Source organism: Danio rerio, chromosome 24 (assembly GCF_049306965.1).
Source record: "Danio rerio strain Tuebingen ecotype United States chromosome 24, GRCz12tu, whole genome shotgun sequence".
Taxonomy (NCBI): Eukaryota; Metazoa; Chordata; class Actinopteri; order Cypriniformes; family Danionidae; genus Danio; species Danio rerio.
The window spans coordinates 35,684,662-35,701,523 of record NC_133199.1 but is presented as its reverse complement, the minus strand read 5'-3'; the positions used below and the strand labels follow the sequence as shown (position 1 = coordinate 35,701,523).

General features: G+C 32.7%; 1 protein-coding gene across 3 annotated transcripts in view; it reads right to left on the bottom strand.

The window, feature by feature from the left end:
- Nucleotides 1-768: 768 nt before the first annotated feature.
- Nucleotides 769-16,862, bottom strand: part of cnbd1 (cyclic nucleotide binding domain containing 1) — a 79,678-nt gene continuing 63,584 nt past the window's right edge. For all 3 annotated transcript variants that reach the window (XM_009302167.5, XM_073940946.1, XM_073940945.1), the window contains 5 exons: nucleotides 15,117-15,223; nucleotides 12,105-12,255; nucleotides 11,863-11,930; nucleotides 9,661-9,720; nucleotides 769-1,180 (listed from right to left, as the gene is read on the bottom strand). In XM_009302167.5, the coding sequence (XP_009300442.1) occupies nucleotides 1,067-1,180; nucleotides 9,661-9,720; nucleotides 11,863-11,930; nucleotides 12,105-12,255; nucleotides 15,117-15,223 (500 nt within the window). In that variant the 3' untranslated portion in view covers nucleotides 769-1,066. The remainder of the gene's footprint in view (nucleotides 1,181-9,660; nucleotides 9,721-11,862; nucleotides 11,931-12,104; nucleotides 12,256-15,116; nucleotides 15,224-16,862) is intronic.

Below are 16,862 nucleotides of genomic sequence, written 5' to 3'. Positions count from 1 at the left end.
AGGGTATTTTAGTGCCTATTTTAAAATATTCAATTTTGGAGATTGGCGGCTATCAGTCTGTCTGACTGAGCAGAGCAAAGGCGGTTGCACCACAAGATGGTGACAGAGACCGCATAATAAGTCCCTCAGGCAGAAAAACTTTTCAAATCACTATAAATCAGGTAAGTGACATTCTAAGTCGATCTCTCTCTTTTGTATGTTGTAGTGGTTGTATATATATACATACATACATATATATATATACATACATACATACATACATACATACATATATATATATATATATATATATATATATATATATATATATATATATATATATATATATATATGCTGAAGTCATAACTATTAGCCCCCCTGTTTATTTTTTTTCTCTCCAATTTCTGTTAAACAGAGAGATTTTCTCAACACATTTCTAAACATAATAGTTTTAATAACTCATTTCTATAATAGCTGATTTATTTTATCTTTGTCATGATGAAAGTAAATAATAGTTTACTAGATATTTTTTACGACACTTTTATACAGCTTAAATTGAAATAACTAAGTTAATTACTTTAACTAGGCAGGTTAGGGTTATTAGGCAAGTTATTGTATAACAATGGTTTGTTCTGTAGACTATCGAAAAAATATATAGCTTAAAGGGGCTAATAATATTGACTATAAAATGGTTTTTAAAACATTAAAACTGCTTTTATTCTAGCCAAAATAAAACAAATAGAAAGACTTTCTCCAGAAGAAAAAATATCATCAGACATACTGTGAAAATTTCCTTGCTCTGTTAAACATAATTTGGAAAATACTTAAAAAAGAAACAAAAAAAAGTCAAAGCAGGGCTAATAATTCTGACTTTAACTGTATACACTACATATATACACCGGATACTTCTGGATATTTCTGAATAATTCTTCCAAGTAGATTTTAAATATAAAAACATACTTTGAAATCATGCAAAAGTGATATTTAACAAAACACTTTACATCAAATGTGGTAGAACTAGTCAAGCCACCAGTTGAAACCTCTAATATGATAATGTTTATATTTGTGTGCGTTTATCTGCCAAAGTTCATATGGACTTATTGGATTTCTCAGTTTTTCCTCTTGGTCCTCTGTTAAAAGTCCATTTGCCTCTTCCTGGCTGAACACCGTTATAAAACAGAGCCGCAGAAAGAATCTTCCTCTGAGGGAGAGACAAAAACAGAACATTTGCTAAGTGATCATTTTGAATGCATTACAATTCACAGTAGTTTCACAAAAGGTTATCAATGATGTAAACGTCACATTTTTAGGACTTTTCAATCGCATCATTAAATCCACATGTAACAATGTCTGATTATCTTAAGAGGGGCTTTGAAATAAATCAACTTGGTCACTGTAAAAAGAAATAACCACATTACCAGAACATTTGCCAATCTACTAACCGTCAGGGCACTCAAAGGTAATAAGTGAAAATAATTTCACAATCACAATATATATCATAGTCACAAACAAAAATCTCAAATACCTTTCAAACATCAGAACGCCACAAACCTGTGATTATTTCACAGTCACATGAAATCTGTTCATATTCATAATCAAGTGAACATTTCATCTTCAAAAGCACTCATTATATTAAATCTAAGCATTGTGAATATGCTCATTTCTAGACTGAATGAAAAATAAATCTGAAAAATGGGCTGATTTTAATTCTGAATGTTTCTTAAAGCCACTAAATGAATGAAACTTGACTTGAATTAAGCTACACTATGCCTGAATTTTAAGCATTTAATATGCATCACAAAAGGTCACACTGACCAGTATGATTTAGGCAGATTACTGTGCTATTCTTCCCTCCTCGTACATTATTATCTTTATTGTTATTCCAGCAATAAGCTCTGAATCAAGCCCAACAACAGGAGTGTTTCTATTTTCCATCAGTATAATTTGCACAGTGCCATGTGTTTAGCATCAAGCCCATAAGTCATTTAAAACCTCTCGTCTGACACCTCTAAATACATGACACAGATTACAGAGATTTACTGTGTCTGCCCGAAGACAAATGAGGCCATCCACAGAGAGACTGTTTACAAGCCGCCTGTTTTTTTACATTTTCTGACTATAATAGCATTGTTTGCTTAATGCTACATGGCCAAAAAAGGTTCAACAAAAACATGCACATACTACACAGATGACAAACACACACACAGTCGTTTTGCCCTAAGGAGTTTGCATGATTTATGTTCTCTATTCATGAATTTAAGTCTTCTATTTCCAACATCTCAAAGCTCACTTGTGTGACTCGCTGATTCATATTCATATTTCAAACAAAGACTCCGGGGGAACTTTGTAAGCATAATCCAATGATGAGAAAATAAAGTGAAACTTGCTGCAGAGAACGTCCATCTAGAATTATTTGAGGTCAAGTGTTTAGCTTAAATTGGGTAAGCTAAATTGGCCGTATTGTATGTGTGTGATTGAGTGTGTATGGTTGTTTCCCAGTGATCGGTTGCAGCTGGAAAGGCATCCGCTGCGTAAAAAATATGCTGAATAAGTTGGCAGTTCATTCCACTGTGGCAACCCCAGTTTACTAAAGGGACTTAGCCGAAAAGAAAATGAATGAATGTTTAGCTCAAGCAACGGCTCACTTAAAAATATGTCAATTATTATTTATTTACCTTCAGGTCTCTCCTGAATATTTCAACTCGCTGCTAGACAAATTGTGCAAATGTGGGTTGGACGTCATTAGCTTTGTTTCCCTCCAAAACAGAGAATTTAACAAATAATCTGAATAATGTATAAAATATAGTACATTCAGATTTTGGGGGATTTCTGGGAAATTGTCACGAGGTATAAACAATATAAAATCTTGTTGCTGAATGGGCTATAAATGACTTGAATGATAGATGCCACTCAAAACGAAACAAACGAAATCTGTTTGAGCTCTCTCAGGCACTGTAGTTTTATAGTAAAAATTATAGTAAAGAGCTTTTATGTTTTGGCTATTGATTTATACTTCACCACAACTGGGGGCATGAAAAAGCACTTTTATAACACTTCTGACTTCAAAGTGCATGTTTTTGAAAAATACACAATACTTTGGAAATGGTAAATGTTATGCGCATAAGTATTTCAATTTCTATGAAAAAATATATGGTTGTCATTTGCTTATTAAAACACCCACGCACGCACGCACACACAAAACATTTCTCTTTAACACTAGAACTTCAGAGGCAGTCATTCTGACAGTTTTAAATGTGCTAATTATTAACTTTATTAAAATAAAGCCATATAACTCTGATAACCCTGACTTTTCCAAAAGTTGGTTATATTTTGTTCTAATATATATATATATATATATATATATATATATATTTTTTTTTTTTTTTTTTTTTTTTTTTTTTTTAACTAAAATCACAAAACACAAAAGTTTAGAGTATTTCTACTTTGAATGGCCATAAACTTCAAATTGACCTCATACATTTCAGCATCAGCTACTTATTCCCGTACAGTATATGCATGCCTCAGTTGCCAAGCAACTTCCTGCCAACAAAAACATTACTTTCAGATTGAAAACCATTGCTGCATACCAATTAGCAAATTCTCTATCCTAAATAGTATTCGAAAACCGATTTAGTGCGTCCCGAATTGTAGTATGCTGAAATGAGTATCACAAAGTTACCCAAATGGTTTACTGTTTCTAGTAGAAAAAGTGTAGAGCTGTGCAGAAATTAAAAAGCAGAAATTGCCCATAATAAATTGCTTGTTGGATATGATTTTTATTACAACTACAAATGGGGGGAAAAAGGTCTAAACAAACTACAAACATGGCGGTGTAACATACAGTCCGGAGGTAAAATCCTAATATGACCCCTAAGAGGGTCTGGGTTGCTCTACGTGAGTTTATGACCCCTGGTGCCAGCAATTCTGCCGGTAAAAGTCACTCTGTGACACCTTATCTACCAAGATGCTGGACAGAGCTAGAGTTGTCCCACCTTCAAACACATTCCAAAGAACCTTCCCTCCATCCCGACATGTGCGCACACGCACGCACATGCAAACGCACACACACACATACAAACAAACACACACACACACACACACACACACACACACACACACACACAGACACACACAGACAGACAGACACACACACACACACACACACACACACACACACACACTTTTGAAATGGATTGTGAAATCTTAAAATTCAACTCAAAGTAACTTTCTCTTTAAAAATATAAACATATGCCCTTTTCAAGACAGTAGACAAACTTATGAATCATATTTTATGTTTTTCTAAAATAGTCATGTTTGGTGTCATTCTTCTCCATACATAATTCTACAGCTCATGATCTAGGACATGGGATAATACATTGTTTGCTTAGTGCAGTTTCAAACCCTGAGTTAAAGTTTTGTCTGTCTGGTACCCGCCAGCGAGGAGAACAAAAGAAGTTTCCCACTCGACTTTTCCTCTCACGCCATTGGTCAGGAAGTAGAGACTGGAGTTACCTAACCAATGTCTTTAAATACCCCTTACACCCCTCAAACCTCTGCAGAAAGATCAAGGCAGAAGGTCTCTGCTGAAGTGCCCCTGACACAAAGGAGGCAGACCAGGTTTCTGTACCCACGTGACTCGCCTGAATCCACGCATCTTATTTTCACTTTAACGATAGACCCTAGCGACATGCTTAAGTTTACTAAAACTTCTAAACTATTCATCTTCACAAGAAGTAGAAAGTTCCCTTTCTAAATAAATAAATAAATAAATAAAGTCCGTTCAGACGATCAGGCGAAGTCATTGTTATATTTATTTGGTTAAATTAACAATAAGTTAAATCAGAATACTAATAATTAATAATAACTTGTTATTATTGATCATTAATATTCATAAACTAAGCTAATTTCACTACAGCGGACACATGAGACCAACCGTTAAATGGAGAGGCTTCAGTAAAGGTGTTTGAATGACCATTTATTAATAACTAACTTACTGGAAATATGCTTAATGTTTTATGAGAATATATGTGTTTATGTATAAAGCAGTTATATAATACACCATATTTGCACATTTAAATATAAATCACTTAACTAATGAGAAAAACTCACTCTTAATAGCCTCTCTGTCAGATTAACAATTAAACTGAATAATCGCTGGCTATTTACAATAACCTATTTTTATTTTTCCCTCCTGGCACCCTTGATGAAAGCAAAGCACACTGGGAACTGATGATACAAGTCACATCCCAACAGCGCTTTGAGAAATGTGTGTATGCGTGTTTTTAATAAAGGGTGTTTCTGTTGGCCTGTATGTTTTACAGTATGTAATGATGAGGGAATGAGAAACAGGTGTGAAAGCAAAGGAGTGGCTGAGGTCACATGACTACAGGGAGTTTATAAAGCAGGTCTCTCACTAGATAATGTATCTATAGGACCATATACAGCGGGCAAAATAAGTATTAGTATTAGTAAAAACCCAAACAAGACAAACATAAAAATAAAGAAAAAAAAAAAAATCTAAAATTATTTCTGCGTGATAACAATGGAATGACAAAACGAGAAAGCACAGAACTACTGAAATGTATTCAACCCTTTATATGAAAGGCTTTTTGGTAATGGCAGCTTAAAGACGTCAACAAATTGTTGAGACTTACAGACTTCAACAAATTGTAAAAATCTTGATGGTTCTGTGGGTCTCATCTATCAAATCTGAGCTTTATTTTGTATTTTATATTGGATTCAGATCAGGTGATTGGCTGGGCCATTCTACAGATTGATTTTCTTTCTCTGAAACCATTTGAGAGTTTCCTTGGCTGTGTTTAGGATCCTTGTCTTGCTGAAATGTCCAAATTATTATTATTATTATTATAGTATTTGTTATTATAAAAAAAATTTTACTTTCAAATGTAATTACATATTACTGTTAATTATAATAATAATAATAATAATAATAATAATAATAATAATAATAATCCAATAATTATAATACTGATAACAACAATAATTTCTTCATAATAATAATAATAATAATAATAATAATCCAATAATAATTATAAAATTCCAATAATAATTATAAAATTCCAATAATAACTATTATCATAATACATTATTTACTTGGACAAAAAGTTTTTTATAACAGTCATAAAAAGTATAACAGCTACCAAGTAAACATCTAACAATACTTAATATACATAAGTGTAATATAATAGTAACATATAATTTATTTTCTATTTTGTTTTTTATTTAATTAAAGCATAAAATAAATTAAACATAAAAAATAGTAAATAATTATAAAAAATAAAATTAATAATTTTATTTGAATGTAATTACTTGATGAAATAATAATAATAATAGTAGTAGTAAAAGTAATATAGTAGTAATAAATAATATTAAATTTTTCATTTTACTATATTTTATATATTTTAATTACATAGCTATAATAGTATTATTATTATTATTATTATTATTATTAATAATAATAATAATACATTATCTTACTTTATTTGAAAGTAATATTAATAATAATAATAATAACAATACAAATTATTCATTTATTCATTTTCTTTCGATTTAGTCTCTTATTTATCAGAGGTCGCCACAGCGCAATAAACCCCCAACTATTCAAACATATGTTTTATGCAGTGAATGCCTTTTCAGCTGCAACCCAGTAACCCATACACTCTCTCACACACACGCACGCACGCACACACACACACAACAGCCAATTTAGTTTATTCAATTCACCTATAGCGTATGTCTTTGGACTGTGGGGAAAACCGGAGCACCAAGAGAAAACCCACGCCAACACAGTTAGAACATGCAAGATCCACACACATATGCCAACTGGCCCAGCCAGGACTTGAACCGGTGACCTTCTTGCTGTGAGGCAACAGGGTTCCATTAAGCCATTGTGCCGCCCACTTCAAAAAAAAAAAACGTGTGAATGCCAGCAGCTTGAATCTACAGTAAAATCTTTACAAATGTACTATAAACACAGTGACACTAAAGCCTGTCAAACATTATCGTAACTATAAAGCTACACCTGAACAAGATCTGCCAATGAGACGGACGGCAACACACTGTGAAGAAACAAACACATCTGAAAAACATCTACAGTGAGGCTTCAGAGGATCAGAGCTGTTCATGGGGAAATGTTTACACACGTGAACAAAGGCTTTAGTCTCTACTGGTTATAAGCGCTGGGAGCTTCATGGACCACACACACACTTTAAACATCTCCAACGCACCAGTGGTGGATGTATAGGAAATCTGCTCCCCAGAGAGGATTTTTTTCGCACCATGATTAATGATATACAGGGCATTTCCACTGGAAATTAAATGAAAACATTTGTATGTAATAAATAACCACACTGTGAGGCCTATTTTAGGATAATCCAGTGAAATAAATATTTTACAGCTGACAGGTTCACTTAAAAACTGCTGGGTTCCACATAATGCTTTCATGTTGTCCAAACAAAAGTTGATTAGGTAATTTAATTTAAAATGAGGAGGATCATAAAACATAAAACAATTAAGTTTTAAAGTTTGAAAATAGCTGAAGAATTGTGTGGATTTAACTAAATAAGCCGTTTTAACTAGTAGTGCATGATATTCTAACATTGATGTGTTTATTTTGCGATATATATTGCGATACGAACACAATTTCTCCATACGACAAATGGTATATCTCTATTTGGAAAGAATATTTAATGCTGGATCGATTGGCATGATTCTGCAGTAGGAGTGCATCTCCATATAAGCTAGAAAAACAATCTATAAAAGTTTTGTGGCCCCAAAAAATAAATAAATCAATAAAATCGCACTGCAAGCAGCACAGACAATGACTATTCAGAGGATTCATCGGAAAAATCTACCTTCTGCCACATTTCCAAACGATCAAGTAGAAGTCAATTTATTATTTGTTGCTCTTACAACTGTGATTGACGACAAGACTTTTGTCAGGTAATGTAGGTCTTAAAGGATAGTTGATATACTACAAGAACTAAAACTATAAAAGTTAAATGTAAAAAAGTCAAATAATATTGCGAAAGCAGCGTTATATTATTCATTTTTTTTTACTTTTCAGCTTAGTCCCTTTATTAATCCAGGGTCGCCACAGCGGAATGAACCACCAACTTATCCAGCACCTTTTTATGCAGCGGATGCTCTTCCAGCCGCAACCCATCACCAGGAAACATCCACGCACACCCATTCACACGCATACACTACTGACAATTTAGCCTACCCAATTCACCTGTACCACAAGTCTTTGGATTGTGGGAGAAACCGGAGCACCCGGAGGAATGCAAACTCCACACAGAAACGCCAGCGACCTTCTTGCTGTAAGGTGACAGCACTAGCTACTGTGCCACTGTGTTGCCTCTTTATATTATTTAAAACAAAAGTACAAAATATTAAATAAGTATTTAAAAGTGAAACTGATTAAATGGATAAAAAAACAAGTTTCATATTAATGATACCATCATGACTGCTCACTTTGACATTTTTTATCTTAAAGAAAGAATGAATAAATGAAAAAATGAACGAATTAATTAACTAATTAATTAATAAATGAATAAATAAACTAATAAATAAATATATTAATTAATTATAACCTTTAAAATATTATGTAATACTGTTATTGATGATGATGATAATATGAAAAAGTGAGAAGAAAATGTTAAAGAAACTTCATTCTAATATATAATAATATGAATTTATATATGTTTTATTCTATATATTTTTTTTCAGTGTGTATATATATATATATATACATATATATATATACATATATATATATATATATATATATATATATATATATATATATATATATATATATATATATATTTATATATATATATATATATATATATTTATGTATATATATATATATATATATATATATATATATATATATATATATATAAATATAAACAAATAATTAGTATTAATTATTTACAATAAGAGAAATATATTATTATTATTATTATTATTATTATTATAGCTTTTTATAATAATAACAAGAAGAAAATATATATTAAAATTGTTTAAAATATCTTAAATACATTTTAAAATCTTTATTATTTTCAATAATAAGAAAATCTTGCATTATTTTTACTATTTTATTATTATTATAATACATTTTATAATAATAATAATAATAATAATAAAATAATAATGACAATAAAGTAACTACGAGAAAGAAGAACAAGAATATAATTACAAATGAATGTTAATAACAGAGCAGCTCTGATTTTTTCAGAAACAAAATCCCTACAACAACAAAAAAACACACAAATAATAATAATAATAATAATAAATAAATTAAGCATTATTTCAAAATCCCAGTCAAACTTTCCAGATCTTTATTAGAGGACAACTCCAACCTGGAAAGCTTTTTAGCAATTTAACCAGAGAGAACCAGATGACGCTGTAAAATATCAGACGTTTGGCAAACCGGGACCCAAAACAGCAGAGTCTGAATTCTCTGAGAACAGAGTCAAAGTTGAACAGCTTCTACAGCTCATGAACTCTTCTTTTTTATATATTTTGAATAGCGTTTCACAAGGGTTTGGCTCTGTAATTCACTCTCCCGCTCTTTCTCCACACCCTGAAGGAGGACACACATCGTATTACGGGTTAAAGGGTCAAAAATGAAAAAAAGGAAAGCAGAACAACCTTCTCCAGTTCCCATTTCTTCATCCTCTCCTGTGTCAGGAACTCCTTCATGACTTCCTCCTGCACAAAGAAAAACATACAAGTCAAGCAAAAACCAGCAAACAGGCCTGGAGGTGAAACAACGTCTGCAACTCGCATTTTATGGACACTCCTAGAAGAACATTTCATTTCCCAGAATGCTCGAATTGTGCAGTCCTGCTTATTTTTTAATAAGTCCGCTGTGCTGTTGTGTTGGACTAATGTGATTACTCTTTTGTTTGACTGTGTTTAATGCATTTAGGGATACTAAAATATATTATGTTCTGGCTGGGGAGACAATAATGCATCTGAATACAGCACTTTATGCTGAAAATATGAGGGTTTTTAATATTAAAATGTATTATATCTAAAATATATGAAAAGTATACAAAATAATTTTTTCATAATTTCATAATTTGTATTTTTAATACTTGACACAACCATCTAACAACAATAAGTGTTATGTAGTAATGTATTATTATTGTTAATATTATTATTATTAATAATAATAATAATAATAAATAGTGTTGTTGGTCAATCAATATGTAATACAACAGTTAAATAAATAAAAGCTGATGAGCAATATGGTTGATAATAATAATAATAATAATAATAATAATAATAATAATAATAATATCATCATTATTTCATTATTATTATTATTATACTTAAATATTATTAGTAGTAATATTAATATTATTATTGTAATTAGATTATGACATTATTATTAAAAATGTTTAATATAAGCTGTACATATACAGATATATTATTACTGTTAATACTAATAACATTAATATTATTATCATTATTATTTTTATTATTATATGATATTAAATATTATTAAAATGATTAATATAAGCTGTACATGCTATTACTGTTAATACTAATAACATTATTATATTATTATTATTATTTTATTACTTTCATTTTTATCATTATTATTATTATTATTATGTAATAACATTATTATATATTATTATTAAAAAATAATATAAACTTTACATACTGTATAATCTAAGTTTAACTTATACATTTTAAAAGGTTACTTTGACTCAATGAAAGAGTTATTGTGATTATGTGTATGTGTTTGCATATATTATTTTATTTATTTATTTATTTTTATCAATTTGTCCCTCCTTTCTTTCATTTACTATTTTTTGTTATTACTTATTTTAATTAATTAATTAATTATTTTATCATGTATAACATTAGTTCATGTGTACAAAAAGGAAAGCATATAATGCAAAAAGTGTAGAAGAAACTGTATATACAGAATTTGTACATATATTTGTGAGTGTACTCAGATGTATGATCTCTGACATGTATCTGATGTAAAACTATTTGAGAAAATAAAAAAGGTAATTTAAAAAAGAAAAAGAGTTATTGTAACTCATGAATGAATCATATTAAGTAGAATAAATAAATAAATGAGCTAATTATATTTCATGTTAACTCTAGTTCTAGAAGCAATATCGAACCATTTGAGTAGCTACATAGTTGTTTGGACTTAATTCGTTGAACTCATAGCGATAATAATACTTGACAACACAAACTATCAACACAAATAATATATGTGGATATGACTATGTATAGACATATACAGTAGTTTACAGTACTCAAACCATTTTGTTTCAAAATTTAAATGGTTTGGTGCAATCAGTTTCCTCAAATAGTTTAAGTTAATTTAATTTATCAGGTTTACAGTAACTACTTTTAATAATAATAATAATAAAAACAACAATAATAATAAATCACAACAACAACAGCCATAAATTTGTTGATCATTATAATAATAATAATAATAATAATAATAATAATAATAATAATAATAATAATAATTATTATTATTATTATTATTGCTATTATTATTATTATTATTATTATATCTGTATAATTTCATATACAGACATATGAAACTGCTAATATTTTTTTTTTAAATAAAATAACATTTATTATTATTATTGTTATTATTATGGTATTACTATTAATATCAACAATGAAAACAAAAATGATGTAATAATAACATTCTTATTATTATACAATACATAATACAATAATAAATAATAAACAACTAACTGATAAATAAAACTTCAATTAATGAACTTTTCCTTTTAGTAATGCTTGTACTCAGCTCAGCGCTGCTTATAAGGCTCTTGCACACCCTGAAGTCCTCCTTTCTCTCACCTCACTGAGTTTTCCACACACAGGCTGAGCCGTTTGCAGTATAAGAGCAGTGGTCACAGAGTCCAGACCTGCGTATAATAAATAAACCTCATTCAGGGAAACAACACAACACCAAACACACTTCAAATCAGTGTGTGTTGCAGTACAGCGAGTGTGTGTGTGCGCGTGCGTGCGAGTTCAGGGTTAAAGCTATTACTGTGTGTTTTAATGTCATGACTGCACTGCTCTGTGAGGCGACTGACCTTTAACACACTCCGGCTGAATGATTCCACCGTGAACTTCAGTGGCCGTGATAACAGTACATGGCGAAGGCTGATCCAATAGGATGCTGACCTCTCCAAACGACTGCTTTGGGCCCAGTTTACCAACCACTACAGATCTGACCCTGCAGGACTGTAGTTCAGCAAGCAGTGCATTAAAGGAACACAACAGTTTTTTGGGAGCAGGAAATAGGCTTATTTTACAACTCCTATCATTTCATCTTTTTAGTTGTATTAAAATTACAGGGATTAAGATATGTTTGGGTGGCACGGTGGCTCAGTGGTTAGCACAGTTTTTTTAAACAATTGATATTTAATAAAAAGTATTCTCATGAATCTAAAACTATGCACAGTGCTCTGTAGTCCCAACTGGCTAAAGGTCCCAGATCAGCAGTATACAGTACATAAATTGAGAGTTAATCTTCTATTAAGGCAATGTTATATGTAAAGGGTGATAATTAAACCATTTACAAAAATAATTATTAGCAAAAGTACAATAATAAAGGATGATTGTGTGCTAAGGGTGTCACGATCCTCCAAATTCTCGATTCGATTACATTTTCGATTCTAAAGGCACGATTCGATTCGATTTTCAATTATGAATAATTAATTAGTTAATGACTAATTAATTATTTGTAGCCTACCGTTTAAACTACCTGACCTGCATGGTCTTTGTTTTACCCATAAACAAATCATACAGTAAATGAATAAAGGCAAGATACACACATAATTACCACCTGTCAAACACTTTTTTTTCTGCGGGACTTGTGAATAGGCAGTGATCTGTGTCGTTATAATGGCGTCGGTAAAAAGGACGCACAACCAACAGGAACCAGCCAACAGCATCTGAGGTGTTCGCTAAAATGACTAAGTACAAGTGAGTGAAAGATTGAAGCAGTCCTCTGACTGCCTGGACCTGCTGTCTCGAGCGCATGGCTGTCTGTGTCTGTGTGTGTGGTCACGTGATGTGCATTTTCAGAGGTAGAGAGGAAGGAGGGCTGCTCAGAAATGCTACACGCCACTGTGGATGTCAAATCGTTGTTGTTCTAAAATGCCATTTAAAAACGAAGACAGTGTAAACAGGGCCTGAGTGTGTATTTTTCGCGAGCGGATTTGCAACGGGGGCGGGCGGAGGATCGCGATGCTGGTGTTGTCTATCGGACGAACCGTACGTAATACGTACATAGCAGAGCTTGCAAAACTGTGTTTTTTTTTGTCGACAACACGAACGTTGTCAACATAACTCACTGGAAATCCAAAATGCTTACACACCGGCGACTTCATTGAAAGAGGAGAGGGTTTAAGTTCTGTCGACGGGTCTCCTGCTTCTGCAGTTTAACAAGCACTTCAACAAGCCTGTTTTTTTCCCGCTTGGCAAGCCAAGCTGACGTGAGATGGGGAGGTGGCAGCATCGACGATTCTATTTTTTGATTCGATAATCGAAATTGAGCATAAATTTTGATCGATTTTGATTAAAAATCGAAATCGTGACACCCCTAACACGGGCCCATTAATAACATGTTTAAACAATCATTAAACCGAAAGTGCCAACCACTGCTGCTTACAAAGAATCTGGAGTTCTCGAAAGCAGCATGGTTGTGGATGCACAAACATCACATTTTTCCAGTCTATTTCAAACACAACAATCGCACCAGTTGCGTTTCCAGGCACAGTTGCTTCAGGCAAAGAAAACGAGAGTGCGCAAGCTTTTAAAACACTGACTTGCTGACGTAATGCGCGGGACACTAGAGCCCTTATCAGTGTGTGAGGAGGACCGTCTGTGTCTCGCCGTGCGCATGATCATCCTCTCATTCGTTATTCACCTGCTTTTTTGTTAGTTATTTTTGTACGCCTTGCTGCTTCTTGATTCTAAGATCACATTTGCATGCATATTGACAAACTGTCATAAACTAACATTCTAATCTTTAATGACGAGCCAGAACTAGCAAATAATAAATTATTTTCGAACAGCCAAAATGGCTAGTAGGAGCAGCTATCTAACCCGGCACAGCTGAAATCTACCCGCATTTGTTTCATTGGCGGGTGTTAATTTCAAGCCCTGATTACAATGAGTGATAAATTGAGAGCAAATTACATTTGTCTCCTCCCCTTTTTAGCTGATCTGAAAAACGGTCCAATCTGTAACTCAAAAACTGTAATGTGATCCGAACCGTGAGATTTGTGATTCGTTACACCACTATTTAATACAAAAAAAAACTATGAAATGGATGAAAAAAACGTTTTATGATACAGTTTTATATTAATAATACCACTATGACTGGTCTCTTGTACTTTTATATCCCAAAGAATTAATTATTTATTTGATATCCTAGACATAATAGTTCCGATTTGCCTTTTTTTTTTTTTATTTAGCCGATCTCCAAGTCTAAAGAAAGCAGTTTTAACTTAGCTTAGCATAGATTATTGAATCAGATTAGACCATTAGCATCTTAAAAAAATTAACAAAAGGTTTCAGTCATTATTCTATTTAAAGCTTGACTCTTCGGTAGTTAAACTGTGTACTAAGACTGAATGAAAATTAAAATTTGTCATTTTCTAGGCTGATACGTCAAGGAACTATATTTTCATTCTGACGTAATAATCAAAGAACTTTTCTGATGTACCATGGCTGCAATAGGCACAAGGATAACTATGGTGCAACTACAGAAGAGTCAAAGTTTAAAAGGAAAAATTATCTAAAATTTCTGCATTTCAATTTTTGAGTGAGATGCTAATGGTCTAATCAGATTCAATGATTTATGCTAAGCTAAGCTACTGCAAGCTAAAAAAGGCTCCCGCCAGGCCCAGATATCAACAAAATAAAAAATAAAAAATTTAAAACTCAGCTCTAGTAGAGATGTAAATTAAGCCTATTTTAAGTGTGTTCCTTTAAACATTGGCCGTGCTTTCTGACAGAAAATATATTACAAATACAAATGGCATGCACTAATGTTTTTATAAAAGCAAGTTTGTTGTGCAAGTTTGTCCTGGTACCTTTGTATCCACAGATTTTATTAACGACCGCGCATCCTGAAGGATGTTACACTCTCCACGTGCGATGAAGGCCACAAACGAGCAAATCTTTCCCTCCTTCACAAGCACTGTGAAGACAGAATCAAGAGCTTGCTCATCCAGGTAATAAATTAAATGTTCTGCAATTTTAGATAAGTTGAACATGAGTACATTTACAGCAACTCTTCATTTATGAGGTAAACTTTGACTTCAATAGTTTTGTTAAAAAAAAAAAAAAAAACGTGATACATTTTCAGCAGATTTTTTTATAGACCAGAAGTTCAGATGAAAAGCATGCGATCTGTTTACGTAACTATAGCAAATGCGACGCCCATCGCCGTATGTTGCCAAAAATCACAGTGAAACGCTTATAAAAAAGACAGTAAGGTAAGGGTGATAAGATAAGAAGTTTGTTGCAACGATCTTAACGAGATCCCTTACCTCAGGGATTTTTCCCCCTTCAGGAACAACCTTAAGTTAAATTATTAAAAGACTTGCGTGAGTGGGCACAGGTGTCAATTGTAAATGACATCACTTGCAGAGAAAGTGCGGTTAACTGACAGTGCAAGTCTGAAAGTTCAAGCCTGAAACTGCAAGTGCAAATCTGCAGCCAGACTCTATTGGGTGCAGGGCTTGGCGCACAATGCCTTCCAGACGCACCAGTTAAATGAATGCCATGAGGAGCGCACCGCGAGTCACGTGACAAGAACTGGCTGTTTCTGCTTGTATGGAATATAGGCAAGGCAAGGCAAGTTTATTTATATAGCACATTTCATACACAGTGGCAATTCAAAGTGCTTTACATAAACAGGAATAAAAAAGACAAGTTTAGGAACATAAAATGCAGACAAAACAGATAAAAACAAATTAAAATGATTTAAAATAGGTTATAAAAGAATGAAAAAGAAAATGAAAAACATAATATTCATACATCTGATTCTTGCAATATTTTTGAGATGATAGTATGCTGATTTACTGACTGCTTTGACATGACTGTTGAAACTTAGATCTGACTCCACAGTCACACCAAGATTCTTGACCTTATTTTTTGTCGTTTGACCTTGAGCCAAGGTACGCATTCACCTTGAGAACCTCATCTCTGTTCCCAAACGCAATGACTTCCGTTTTCTCTTTGTTTAACTGAAGAAAATTTTGGCACATCCAATTGTTAATTTCATCAATGCACTGGTGGAGGGTGTCAATGGGGACATCAGCATAGCTGTGGTAGGAGATTTGGTACTTTCTCATTATTTGGCTCAGAGGGAGCATGTAAAGGTTGAACAGGAGAGGTGCCAGAATCGAGCCTTGTGGGACTCCACACGTCATGGGTGTCCACCTCGACCTATGGTCACCTATACTGACATAGTAACCTCTCCCTTCAAGGTAAGATCTGAACCATTTGAGGACCGTCCCAGACAGCCCAACCCAGTTTTCCAGCCTATCCAGAAGTATGCTGTGATCGACAGTGTCAAATGCAGCACATAGACTAATTATCTAAGGCAAACAAAGAACAGACAAACAATGCAGTGCTTTGTAATTTTCTCCACAAAAAAAAAAAATTGTATCAGAGTGACAGCTTGTCATCCTCTGAGTAAACGATTGGTCGCCTAGCAACTTATAAACCTCTAACCACCCAACACCAACACCCCAACTCCACGACCACACCCCGCCAGGTATGTGGCAAAATTGTGAAGCGTTGACAGGTCTGTGGTGATAAAAAGGTTGAGG